General features: G+C 65.0%; 1 protein-coding gene across 4 annotated transcripts in view; it reads right to left on the reverse strand.

Moving 5' to 3' along the window:
- Positions 1 to 251: 251 nt before the first annotated feature.
- Positions 252 to 12534, reverse strand: part of ARVCF (ARVCF delta catenin family member) — a 36257-nt gene continuing 23974 nt past the window's right edge. Inside the window, exons 3-19 of one of the 4 annotated variants that reach the window (XM_027088455.1) lie at positions 10874 to 11032; positions 10245 to 10765; positions 8804 to 9303; positions 8066 to 8249; positions 7159 to 7276; positions 6640 to 6811; positions 6125 to 6142; positions 5038 to 5109; positions 3652 to 3779; positions 3296 to 3446; positions 3001 to 3199; positions 2774 to 2885; positions 2583 to 2673; positions 2314 to 2367; positions 1870 to 1955; positions 1279 to 1398; positions 252 to 915 (exon numbers count right to left, since the gene is read on the reverse strand). In XM_027088455.1, the coding sequence (XP_026944256.1) occupies positions 1291 to 1398; positions 1870 to 1955; positions 2314 to 2367; positions 2583 to 2673; positions 2774 to 2885; positions 3001 to 3199; positions 3296 to 3446; positions 3652 to 3779; positions 5038 to 5109; positions 6125 to 6142; positions 6640 to 6811; positions 7159 to 7276; positions 8066 to 8249; positions 8804 to 9303; positions 10245 to 10765; positions 10874 to 11032 (2673 nt within the window). In that variant the 3' untranslated portion in view covers positions 252 to 915; positions 1279 to 1290. The remainder of the gene's footprint in view (positions 916 to 1278; positions 1399 to 1869; positions 1956 to 2313; positions 2368 to 2582; positions 2674 to 2773; positions 2886 to 3000; positions 3200 to 3295; positions 3447 to 3651; positions 3780 to 5037; positions 5110 to 6124; positions 6143 to 6639; positions 6812 to 7158; positions 7277 to 8065; positions 8250 to 8803; positions 9304 to 10244; positions 10766 to 10873; positions 11033 to 12534) is intronic. The other 3 variants (XM_027088456.1, XM_027088457.1, XM_027088458.1) reach the window with 3 other exon arrangements.

Genomic DNA, 12534 nt, shown 5'->3' on the forward strand with positions numbered 1-12534 from the left:
GCCCAAGACCAGCCACTGGCCAGGACTCCACCCCAGGCCTTAGGACCCAGCTAACCACCCAGGATCAAGCCCACTCCTCTTTGTGTGTAGAAAGGGGACGCATGTGGGAAAACAACCCTGGGGACTCGGAGCTGAAACCCTGCTGGACACAGCAGACACACACCGAGGGCCACCTCCGACACCCAGCAAACGATGGGAGCAGCTCACGGAGAGAGCTGAGCCTCGGAAGACAGGAGGTTCCTTTGTTGTTTTTTTTAATTTTTAATTTTTCTTACAAAAATTTAGATGTTTACCCATAGTCTTATTTTGGTTTTGTTTTTAATTGTTTTCATTAGTGTTTTTCTTGTTTTTAAGTCACAAACAGCAGGCACTGAACAGCAGTCCCCCACTGCTGCTGCCAAAGGTCAGTCCCAGAGGCGCTACTCAGGGGCCAGAGCCGAGCAGGGAAGGCGCTCCAGGCATCCGGGGGTGGGCGGGGCCCTCCAAAGCCTCTCTGTGGGTCGCCCCCCACTCAGGGCCCAGGGAAGCCCCTCCACCCTTGGGTTCAGACTCCCTTCACTGAGCCCCCTCCCTGCCTGGCTGCGGGGCCCCAGGGGCCCACCCCCACCCAGCTCCTCAGGGGCCCCGCCAGCCCCAAAGCAAAGCCAGGTGCCCGGCCCTGGGCCCCACCGGGCTCCCACTGGCACACAGCACCATATCAGTAAACTAACTCGCCTGGGAGTTAGAAGCGGGGAGCGAGGGCGGGAGGGCAGGCGTGTCCAGAACCCACAGCTCCAGGGAAAGAGGAGCTGCCTACCCCCGCCACCAGGGGCTCCCAGCTCCACGGCGGGGTCTGCGCAGGCCGCCTAGAGGTCCTTTCCCCGAGGTCCCTTCTTCCGAGATCCGACCCTAAGAGCAAACGGCTGGGCCCAGGCCCTGAGGAGGAAGAGGGGAAGGCTGAGCAGGCCTGGTAGCAGGGCGATGGACGCGTGGGTGAAGGTGGCAGCCTCGGGTGGTCCTCGGGGGGCCCTGTGCTGGGGGCATTGGAAGGTGTGGACCACCCCTGTTCTCACCCCGTGACCTCCAGGCCCTGATGGCACAGGGCCTGAGCCAGGCTGCAGGCCAGGGGGCCCCTCCCTCAGCCCCCAGCCTGGGCATCCCTCCGCTGGGCCTTCAGGCCTGCTGAGCTCGAGGTGGCCCTGCGGGGAGCGTGCGGAGAGTGGAGCAGGCAGGCAGGCAGACGGGATGGAGAGAAGGCCCCACCCAGAGGACGAACACCAGATGAGAACAAGAACGTACCAGGCATGCAAGCTAGACCCAGGAGTCAACAGGCTGAGGCTTAGCGTCCCCCACGGCGTCCACCAGCCTGACTGCGGGTCTGCTGGGCCCGGGAGGAGGAACCTTCCTGCCGGGGTCGGGCTGCAGGGCGGTGGGCAGGAGGGCGTTAGAGGCAGAACAGAGCAGGTTAGTCCGAGCTGGCGAGTTGGGGCTGGGCTGGTCAGCAGGGCAGGGTGAGAGCCGGGGTGCATGCGAGGAGAGGCCTGAGGGCCGGGGGAGCTGAACCAGCGGGGCTCGGAGAGGCAGGGTTGGCACAGAGCAGATGGCAGGGGCTGCCCTGGAGGCAAGACCATGCAAAGGAGGGTGCAGATGCGCCCTCTGTCCCGGGCCCCCTCCCTCCCAGTGGGAGCGAGTTTTTAACCACCTGCACCCACAGGCTGGCTCTGACGTGAGGTTCCCGAGGCAGAAGGGCCACACCCCGAACGGGTCTCCTAGCCCAACTACCCTGCAGGTGAGCCCCACCCCAGGCCCCAGACCAAACCTTGCCTGGGCCCCTCTCCAGGTGACCCCCGGACACACCACCTCCCTGGACACCTGCCCACAGCCACTCACTTTCAACGATTCCTTCTCAGAGGCCTCCCCTGCAGGGTCACTGCCTCGAGGCCTGCACTCCCTCCGGTCAACGGCAGAGTATCCATCTGTGGGATGGAGGCAGGAGAGGACTCTGAGGCAGGCACCAGGCATGGATCTCCCTCTCAGCCCAGGATGCATCTGGAGAGGGCCCCCACCTAGCCCGCTCTGAGCCAGGCCTTCTCACGGCCCCTCCCGTGCGGTGGGCCTTGCAGCCTCTCCCCTGTTCCCCACCAGCAACTCAGAACCCTCCAGCTGCCCCCTCAGCTGCCAGACAGGACACCCTGGCTGGGCAGTGACCCCTCCCTGGCTGCCCCACCCCTCACCCCTGAGCACCCCTAAACCAAATCTTTTTTCCAACCACACCTCCTCGGAAGGTCCTCCCCACACAGACTATAAGCAGCCTGTACCTGCACCTGCCCTCACCTGGGCCAAGTGCCTCCATGGGGATCATGTCCCGGCTGCCTGGTTTCTCACCGTCTGCAAGGTACGAGCGGGTGGCTGGCTGGTTGCAGCGGTGGCAGGGGACCAGGGCTGGCCTCAGCCTGGTGCCAAGGTGAACACCACGGGTGGAGAGGATTGGGGAGGGGAAGGGAGGGGGCCATCTTCCTGGAGGAAGGTCGGCCTCCCTCTACCCCTCAGCAGGGTGGAAGGACACTCCTGAACCTCAGGATGGACCCCTGCCTCATACTCACCCAGGCTCTTGTCCACCAGCGGCAGTGTGCTATCGTCCAAGCCTCCGGGACTCGGTGGTGCCTTGGGGCCCTTGGCATTAGCAGAACCCGACTAGGGGGAGGAGGGCACATAACAGACGGGGTGGGTCGGGGTGCTCCCACGGGGTACCCAGCCTGGGCGAAGTGAGAGGGAAGGGCCGGGTGGGCCGAACCTGGAAGCGCGCCTTGGTCCAGCCGTCCCTCTGCAGAGCACCACGCAGCTCCTTGTAACTCCACACCGTCTGCAGCACGTGGGATGCGGCCTTCGCCTCGCGCACCGATTGGCTGCGGTCCGGGCTGGGGTCAGTGTCTGGCCAAGACGGCCCTGCTCTGGCTCCACCTAGGCCCCGCCCCGCCCACCTGGGGGCACCTCCTGCCCACCTAAGCCCCACCCACCCACCTGGAGGCGCCAAGTGCCACCAGCGCAGGCACGCCGCGGGCCTGCAGCAGCGAGCGCGCGTTGTCCAGGCTGTCAGACACGATCTCGTGGATGGTATTGAGCACGGCCACCACTGTGTCCTCCTCCAGACAGGCCCCGGGCCGTGCAGGTGCCTGCGCGCTGCGCACATTTCGCACGAGCTCGGCCATGGCGTAGCTCCCTGCAGGCAGGGGCTGTAAGGACACTCCGGTGCCGGCAGGAGGGGGGCCGCGAGGAGCGGGTGGCCCGGGCCCCAGACCCCCGTCCCCGCCCTCACCGATGAGGTCCTTGTTGCGCCGGTCCAGCGAGAGGTTGCGCAGGGCGATGGCGACGGCACGCACCACCTTGTCGGTCTCCGACTGCAGCAGCTCCACCAGCACCGGCAGCCCGCGCTCCTTGCGCACTGTGGCGCGGATGTACGTGGCCCACTGCGGCGGGGGTGCGAGGTGTGCTCAGTGCTGGCCGCGCCGCACACACCAGACACTTGCCTACCTGAGCCCTGACCGCTCCTCCGGCTGGACTGTTCTTCTCCCCCAGCTGACAAAGCCCTCCCCCAGCAGCTCCCCCAGCATCTCCACCGGGAATGCTCCTGGGATTCCCTCGGCCTCCTCCCTGCCAGGCTTGGCCTCTCACCACCCAGTTGCCGGCACTGAGGTTCTGCAGGGCACCGGCTGCGGCCTCCAGAGTGTTGAAGTTCCGACTCTCCGTCAGGAGGGACAGGTAGAGACGCACTACCTCGGGCTGGTACAGCAGCTCGAAGCCTGCGCACGGAGCACCCGCAGCCCACAGTCACCCAGGCCGCCCCATCACCCCCTACCCCCTCCTCAGCCCTCCCAGGGAAGGGCGAGCTGTGGCCCAGGATGGCTGTGGCATCATCAGGAATGTTTAGCAGCAACATGTTCACCCCTTAGCCACCGAAGAGTAAAAAGCCTTCCCACTTCACAAGGCAATCAACCCAAGCTCTGAGGTAGCAGTGGGTTTAGGCGAGGTGATTCTTCCTTGACTCCACTGCCAAAGAAATGGGACCTGCCTGATGCTGGAGCTTCCGGGAGGCCTGGGGTGGGGAGGGAGGCAGTAACCACAGCTGCTCCCCTAGCAACAGGACTCAGACTCCCTAGCAACAGCCCCCCCACCCATATATAAGGCCCACCCTCCCTGTCAGAGCCACTCAACCACTCCTCGTCCCTCATCAATTGAGGCTCCAGCCTGGCAGCAGAGCCACCCCACAGTGCTCCAGAGAGAAGGGCGGAGCAGCCTTCCAAGTCTGCCCCCACATTTAGGCTTCTGTGTCCCTGGACATTTCCTCCCCTCCCCCGCACGCCCCACGTGTCATCACTCCTTCTCCAGTTCTCATGTCCCATACTCCCTCCACTCCAGCCTCCTGTCCCCCAAATGCTCCAAGCACTTGCCCCTGCAGGGCATTTGCATGGGCTGGTCCCTCTGCCTGTGATGCTTCCCCCCAGACCTCCCACGGCTGCGCTGCTGCACCCTGCTCTTGGGCATCTGGGCTTGCAGGGCAGACCTCTCTCGCCCAGGCTGGATTCCCAGTGCACAGAGAAGTGCCACACAGAGTGGGGCTCCGATGGACACAGGGAGCGAGAAGCTTGAACCGCTCCCCCACATGACCTGGGTGATCTTGCCCAGCCTCCCAACTGGATCTGACTGCACCTCGGGGCTCCCAAATCCCTAGGAGTGAACCCGGGCTCCTCGGCTGGCACAGGAGGCCCTGCCCAGCTAGCCCTCACTCCAGTCCCTGCCAGCCTCTCATGTGCTATGTGACCTGGCAAGTGCCTGGCTCCTCCCTGCCTCTGCGCCCACACCCTGCCTGAAATGACCTGTGGCACAGACCCTGATTCTGAGCCCTGAGCAGGTGCCCAGGGACTGCACAGTCCTCCGAGGAACCCCACACCTGTAGGCCTCAGTTTCCCCACGAGATCCCCAAGGCCCTTCAGCCGCTTGGTGGTACAAAGCTTAACTCCTGGACAGGCCTCGGCCTGGATTCCACCTCCCACTGCTCACCTTTGGCAGCCTCAGTCCGCTTGGGTAGGTCCAGAGTGTCAAAGTTCCGGTCCATCTCACCATCCCTCTTCCCTGGAACAGAAGGGCAGTGGGAGGTGAGGTGGACCCTGCAGGGTGCAAGTATGTGTCAGGAGGGGCGGGGACAGCACCCCCACATCCAAGACTGGGCACCAAGCGGCCTGGGAACAGAGCACTGCTCTGAGTCAGGCAGGCAGCTCTGCCCAAAGGGCAGTGGTGGCAGTTAGGCCTAGGGAGGTCCGAGCCCTGCCTGAGCTGCCAGGACTCATCCTCCATCGGGTGCTGGGAGCTGCACTGCAGATCCTCCCGATGGGCTCCTTGGGCCCACCATGTGTGTGAACTGAGGGGCCCAGGAGCCCAGGCTGGGGCAGGGAGGTGCAGACAGGGAAGCCAAGGGCTGGCAGGGACAGGACTTGCCTGGCTGCACAGTGAGGCGGGGCTGGAGCCAAGAATCCCACTCATGGGGAAACTGGCCCCTGTCTGGGGCCAGGACCCAGCCCTGGGCTCTGCTGGCCAGGAGACCCCCCACTCGCAGGCCCCTGCAGCAGCCCCACCTAACACCCGTCAGCCTCGGCCTGCACACCTCCGTGAGAGCCAGCTCACCACCTCCCGGCTGCCCTCCCGCTCAGATGAGGAACTTTCCCCTTCCTGGAAGGCAGAGCTGAGTTCAGACAATCAGGGGCCTGCCCTACCCAGCCTCCCGGGGCATTTGCTTGGTCCCTCCATCTGAGCCACACCTGGCCCATCCCATCAGAGGGGCAGACCCTGCTCCCCAGTGCCCCTGGGAATGGACATGCCCAGGCCCTATCCACCCTCGGCTCTGAGGTTACAGAGGGACAGCCCCTCGGCCTCCCAACCAGCCCCAGGCTGACATTCCTGCAGTTGTCAAGTCCACACAGTTGCCATGGAGATGGCTGCCTAGAGAAGGAACTGGGATCAGGACTTCCCAAGGATGAAAGGTCCTGCAGTTGTCATGGAGATGGCTGCCTGAGCAATGGGGGCGGGGGGGGGGGTCCCTGGTGCCCACTGCACCCGCCAGGCCTGCACGGCAGGACAAACAGGGACTTACCTTCATGGAACCACTCTTCTGGGCGGCCGGAGGAAGCACAGGAGAGAGGAGAGGAGGCTGAGCGGGCAGCACCCCGATTCCCTCCCAGGAAATGTAGGGCAGAGGGACGGGGACTCTCACCCCGATTACTTTTGGGGGCTGAGTGCCCACAAGTGGGACGGGGATCAGAAAAGGCCAACGCAGTGGGGCAGGTGAAGGCAGTGTACAGACCCCTGGCAGCTGCACCCGAGGTAGGGACGGCGTGAGGCAGGTGGGGTGCTGCCCCCTGGGCTCCCCAGGGTCCTCGGGTGTCCTGCCAATGCCAGGAGGCGGCGCTGTCCTCGGCACTTCCAAACTTGGGCCCCCAAGCCCTTCCTGGAGCTGAGGGCCTGGGTCCGGGCACCAGGGGGGACCACTGCACAGGTGGTCCTGGGCACCCTCCTTGGCTCCCTGAATGTGTCCCCGGTGGGTGTGGAGGGCCTTCGGCTTGGCAGGGTCGGGGGTCCTAGAGCAGTACCCCAGTCCCACCCACACACCTTTGGCCTTCTTGCCACCAAAGCAGCCGGCGTCCTCCCTCCTCCGGCGCTGGGCACCCATGGCACTGCCCGGGGGCCTGGGCTCGGCCTCCTGGTACCTGTCAGCCCCCGGCACCTCCTTGTGCACGTGGTAGGAGAGGTTCCGCACGATGCACACGCAGTTCTCCACTGACTGCAGGGAGAGGGGGCTAGGGTACCGCTGGGGGGCACGGGACACTGACCGCTCCCCCAGGGAAGGTGCCACAGCTCGTGAGTGCAGAAGGGACCGGGTGTAGGATGGGGAGGCCTGGGTTAGGGGCCCACTCGGGCGAAACCCAGGGAGGGGCTGAGGAAGGAGGGGGGAGCACCTACCACACGCGGGACCTGGTCCAGGGCTTCAGGGCACACCTGCTGCCCTGCACCACACACCCGTCCCCTGTGCCGCCTGGATAGTCCAGGGCTCCTGCTCCGTTCCCCGACCCTTCATGGGAGGCTGAGATACTGACCCTGCCTGGGGCCTGCCAGGGCCTCCCTGCCTACCTTGTTGTCCGTGTCCTTCCTGCCCACGGCTGACTGCAGGGCGTGCAGGAGTGCGTCCACCAGCCCCTCACACTCACGGAGTCGCCGCCGGGCCTCTGCACCATCTGAGCTCACATTCCTGTGTGGCCAAGAGCAAGCCCTGTGACCCCAGCTCCAGCTCCGGGGTCTCATCTTATCTGCAGAACGTGCTCTGTGCCATGCCGTTAGGGCTGCTAGCAGATGACAAGAGGTTAGCAGTGAAGGTGAAGCAGCAATGGCCTGACTGCTGAGACCCCAGGAGGGGGCCCTGGCCTGGCATCTGTGTGGGGTGGGGGGTCCCCTGACTCCCAGCTGAACTGCAAAGGGACAGAAGTGGATCCAGACGCCTGAATCTGTGCAGTTCAGGGCTCCACCCTGTGCTAAGGACCCCAGAGGGCCATGGGGGCATATCCTGATGGACAGGCAGGACCGAGGGGACGCAGGACTGCCTGTGGGGTCTCTGCAGGGCCTCCAAGGGTGGTGGGGGGAGGGCAGGGGTCACAAAGAGGTGGGATGAGGCCTCTGAGACAGACTGGAGAGGAGGATCCTAGCTCCCCTTCCCTGGGTGTCACAGGGATGGGTCAAAGCTGGGCAGGGATGGAGCAGGGGTACATGGGAGGGTGGCAGACATCCAGAGGCTGCCTGTGGGGGTGAGTACAGCCCCATCAGGCACATTCTCGGGACTCGGGCAGAAACTGTGACCTGGCTCTGACGCCGAGGCCTGGGTGGCTAGCTGTCTTCCATGTTATCTGGGACACAGGGACGTGGCTATTCCTAGGACAGCTGTCCCCAGGTGTGCATGCAGGCTCTGGTGCCTGGCTCCTGCCTCCTTGGGTGGGAACAGCCCTGGGAGGCTTCGAGGGGCACCTGAGCAAGGCCCCACGCACACCTCAAGCAGCCTGATGTGTTCTTGAAGACAGTCGTCCACTCAGCATCCCGTGGCTTGGAGTCTTCGTTGGGCTCTGGCTCCCAGCCCGAGTGTGGCACAATGACCTCATGGGTCAGCGTCTGCAGGCCGTGGTCAATGATGACCATCTTCAGGGGTTCGTAGGACGACAGGTTCCAGAGTGTGCCTGCAGGGTGCCATCAACCCGCCAGTGCTAACCACAGGCACTGTCCCCACAGGACCAGCTCAGGACCCACCCCGCCCTCTTCGGGCCCCAGCTCACGCCGGAAGACAGGAGTGACAAAAGCCACAAGAGGCCCTGGGTGCTGCTCTGGTGTGGGTGAGATGCACACGCCACACCGAGAGGGGGCTCCCCGGGGCAGGGAAGGAGCCCCCTAGAGGCCAGGACACATAGGAGGGGCTGGCAGGGAGCCTGGAGCTGGCATGTGCCTTCTTTTCCCCACCCCTTCCCAGCCACCCAGGCAGGTGGGACTATGCTCCTGGGGCCACGCCAAGAGGGGATCATCACATGACCCTGACCAGCCATGGTCCCCACCACTGCCCTGCTGGGGGGGCCAGAGAGGCAGGACCCAGAGTAGTCATGGTGGGGACATGGGAGCTGGCGGGGAGGGGGCCAGTGCCAGCCCCACCTGTGGCGGCCAAGTCCAGCGGTAGAGACCTGACACAGTGCCTAAGCCTGACTCCCGACTGAACCGCGACGCAGACGGCCGGGCGCCTCACCTGTGACGAGCTCGCGGACCTCGCTGTCTCGGGCAGCCCGCAGCAGGCGCACCAGGGCAGGCACACCGCCGCAGTCCCGGATGGCGGCCTTGTTGTCAGCATCCCTGCCATACGAGAGGTTCCGCAGTGCCCCACAGGCCCGGCGCCGCACCTCCGCCCGCGGGTGGTCCAGCAGGGCCACAAGCAGTGGCAGCCCCCGCAGCTGCCGCACGCGGCGCTTGACACCCTCGTTCTCAAAGCACAGGTGCTGCAGGTAGGCGGCCGCGTTGGCCTTCACGGGGTCCACGGGGTGCCGCAGCATGGCCAGCACCTCGGGCAGCTCGGGGTCCCGCCAGCGCGACTCCTTGCGGGCACTGTCCACCGAGGGTGAGCACCGCACTGCCCGGTCCAGGCTGCCCAGGCTGCCATGTTCCGGCTGGGCCAGGGGCGCCGTCGTGGCTGGGAAGGGGGGCCGCTCCTCCATCAGCTCACCGCCATCGTCCGCCACGTCCTCGTAGGCCCTGTGCAGGTGAGCACGGTGCATGACCGTCTTCTCGCGGCTGCTGGCTGGCCTTGCCCCCAAGCGGCCCCATCACACATTCTCCGGGGGACCATGAACCCATGGGGCAGGGCTGAGCCTAGAGCATCGTCGGTGCTGAGGGTCATACCCGACCCAGCAAGAACTAACTCACAGCCAGTGACAGAGCCAAACCCCAGCCAATGTCATCAGAACTTGTATCCCTCCCAGATGGGAGCTCACTCACTCCCATCACCAGGCAGTTTCCCTGACTCCCAGCTAAATGTGTGTCTACGAAACATCTGTCTGTGACTGGGGTCCCACCTCCCCATGAGGCCATGTCTGGCTAGTGCACCCCTTGCACATAGCCAGCCTGGTAGGACCATCTGAGGGGCCTCAGGCCACCAGTTCTCCAGGGCACAAGATGTCAAACCCACTTCCTAGGTGAGGGATTGGGGCTGGGGGTGGGCAAGTGTCTCGCCTGTGGCCACAAAGCATAATCCAAACCCAGGCAGTGGTCATGTTCCCACCTGACAGACAGAGAAGCTGAGGGCAGGGGAGACAGAACCAAAGGCTGCAGAGGGAAGGGAAGGACCGAGGGCCTGGGTTCTGGGTGCTCCTGTGATGGGGAAGGGGCTGGGGCCCAAGCTCAGAAAAATGCCCTGGGTCCCTTGGGCTTGTGTCTTCCGGGCCATCTGGCTGGAGCAGGGGCAGCAGGCATGGGCGCGTCACCAGATTCTCTTGCTCCAGACCCACAGGGAGGGTGCCCAGTGCAATCCCACAGCCCAGAGCCCACCCTTGCCGCTGTCCCTGAGAAGAGACAAGGCCAATTCAAACTAACGTGTGCGTTATTAACACAGCACCGCAGCGAGACTACCCGTGTGGTACTCTGCAAGGAGTGGAAGGCAGGCTTCCTGGAGGCAGTGACAGCGCATGGGGGCTCACCTGGTGCGCAGGCCCCGCCCACAGTCTGGCCTCCTCCGTGCAGCTGTGCCACAGTCAGCCTCCAGCTCCGGGCCCCCCTCGTCCTCAGCAGCCAGGCTGCGAGTGTCGTCCTCCAAGCCATACGGCTCTGCCTGGAACCGCTCGGGCTGGGAGCGGCCGGCTGGTGGCCCAGGCTCAGGGCCCGCGGGGAAGGCCTCCCGGCGGCTGGGCAGCGTGAAGCAGCCATCACCAGGGCCTGGGCCCAGGGGGCCTCCGCGCGGAGGCCGCACACCCAGCCCGCGGGACAGGCTGCCATAGCTGGGGACGTCGCGGGGCTCGTCAGGAAAGCCGCCTCCGCTGCCAAGGCAGGTGCGGGAGAGAGTGGCCGCCGGGCCACCCCCGCGCAGCAGGAAGTGTCGGTCCAGGGGGCCATCGGTGAAGGGGCCCAGTGGGTGGCCACCGTCCAGCAGGGGGAGGCCATCAGGGCCCACGGGCACCTGGCGCACTGTTCGAGTGGTCACCGTCTTGACTGTCTTGGTGACCTGGTGGGTGAGGGGGCAGCCTGTGGGCTGGCAGCCTGAAAGGCCAGGGTGGCCTCAGCCCTCCACCTGAATAATGGGTGGCCTGCAGGAGGCCAGGGCGAGGTGTACCTTGGTCTCAGTGCGACGAGTGGTGCCATCTTCCGATGTGACGATGGACACATGGGAGGTGGGGGTGCCAGGGTCCTCCTCCACCGTCACTGTCTCCTCCAGCACCTCAGGCGCCTCCGGCATCATGGCCAAAGAGGCCTGGCTGCCCGGGCTCTGCTCCTGGGCAAGGGGGCAGGTGTTGGTGGGAGGACCCCGTGCTCAGCAGCCCTGGGGCAAGGAAGCTCGTGCTGGCCTGGACGCCAGGAGGGCCTTCTTCCCCTGCCCCAGGGCCTGTCTCAGCCCCGGCTGGTGAGGACAGCAGCACATTCTTGCCTCTGAAAGCTGAGGGGCTGGTCCCCACCCCAGGTCCTCCTCGGGCTGATCTAGTGGATAAGGCCCTGGGCCCAGCGGCGCAGTCTTGGGCAGCCCTGTCTGAGCTGTAAGCCCAGCTGCCACAGCTCCTGGAGGCCCAAGCACCCACAGGATGCTCTCCTGACGTCACTCATCACCCCCGCCTGTGCCCTCCCTAAAGGATGGCTCTTTCCTGTGCCTCCTCCCTGCCCACCCCAGAAACCTTGGGTGCAGGGGGTGGCAATTTCAGCATTGTTCACCGACTCCCTGTGGCCACACCAAGGCTCCCACCATCCCCAAGGCCAGCTAGACACCCTCGCAGGACAGAAATACCCAACTCCCAGAATGCCCTGCGCACTCAGAATACCAAAATACCCTTGCCCCTTCCGGCCCAGATACTCTTGGGGTGCTGAGTGGGCAGGGCCTGGCCCTACCTCACTCGGGCCAGTGGCTGGTACCCCTCACTGAGGCCCTGGGTGTCATATCAGAGAGTCCAGAGAGGGTGGATTCAGGCCAATGTGGGCCCAGCTGATCCTTGATGGGAACCCTGGTGTCCCCTCCCCCACACACCCCCGGGTCTCCCCAGCCTTGGCCCTCAGCTCTCAGCCCCCCTTGCCAACATCCCCACAGGCAAGATGGTGCTGGAGAGAGGCTCTTCTAAAGCCCACAGGCCTACTGGCCAGATTCACCAGTGGGGAAACTGAGGCTCAGAGAGGACAGGCCAGCCCACAGCACAGCTGGGCTGGACCCCTGCTATGCTGAGTGGCATGGGGACCCCAGGCCTCTGACCACCTGGGTCCCCCCCCACCATGCCAACATCCCAGGATCAGCGTCTGGCCAGGACGGGTAGGAGCTGAAACCCCAAGCTGCAGTGGGCGGGCACGGGGAAGCACATTCCCGGGCAGCCAGGGCCGGGTCAGCAGGAGGACAGGTCCTGCTCCAGGGCCCAGGCCCGTGCCTTGTGGGGTGGGTCCCCGCCTGGGCCCCAGGCCCCTGAAGCCTGCACAGACAGGGAGCTGAGGCCCAGGAAAGGCCAGCAGCTCAACCTGCATCTGCCTGGCACCAGAGCCCTGCTCTGCTCCCGTCCCCGGGCCCAGGAGCATGCAAGGCAAGGTGCCCAGGGCTGCCCTCGGGGCCTACCTCCCGAGGGCCTCGGGTGTGAAGTCTCCCCAGGTTGGGGTCCTGTCCTAAAGGAATGCATGTCCCCCCAAATACACACAGTGCTAAGGTTCTGGGCCCCTGCAGCCTCTTCAGGGGTCCCAGAAGCCTGCACCAACCTGCTGGGAGCATCCCTCAGGCTCTGGTGACAGAGGAAGAGGTCACAGAATGTG

Source organism: Aethalodelphis obliquidens, unplaced genomic scaffold (genome assembly GCF_003676395.1).
Source record: "Aethalodelphis obliquidens isolate GAN/ISIS:26980383/991018 unplaced genomic scaffold, ASM367639v1 scaffold63, whole genome shotgun sequence".
Classification (NCBI taxonomy): domain Eukaryota; kingdom Metazoa; phylum Chordata; class Mammalia; order Artiodactyla; family Delphinidae; genus Aethalodelphis; species Aethalodelphis obliquidens.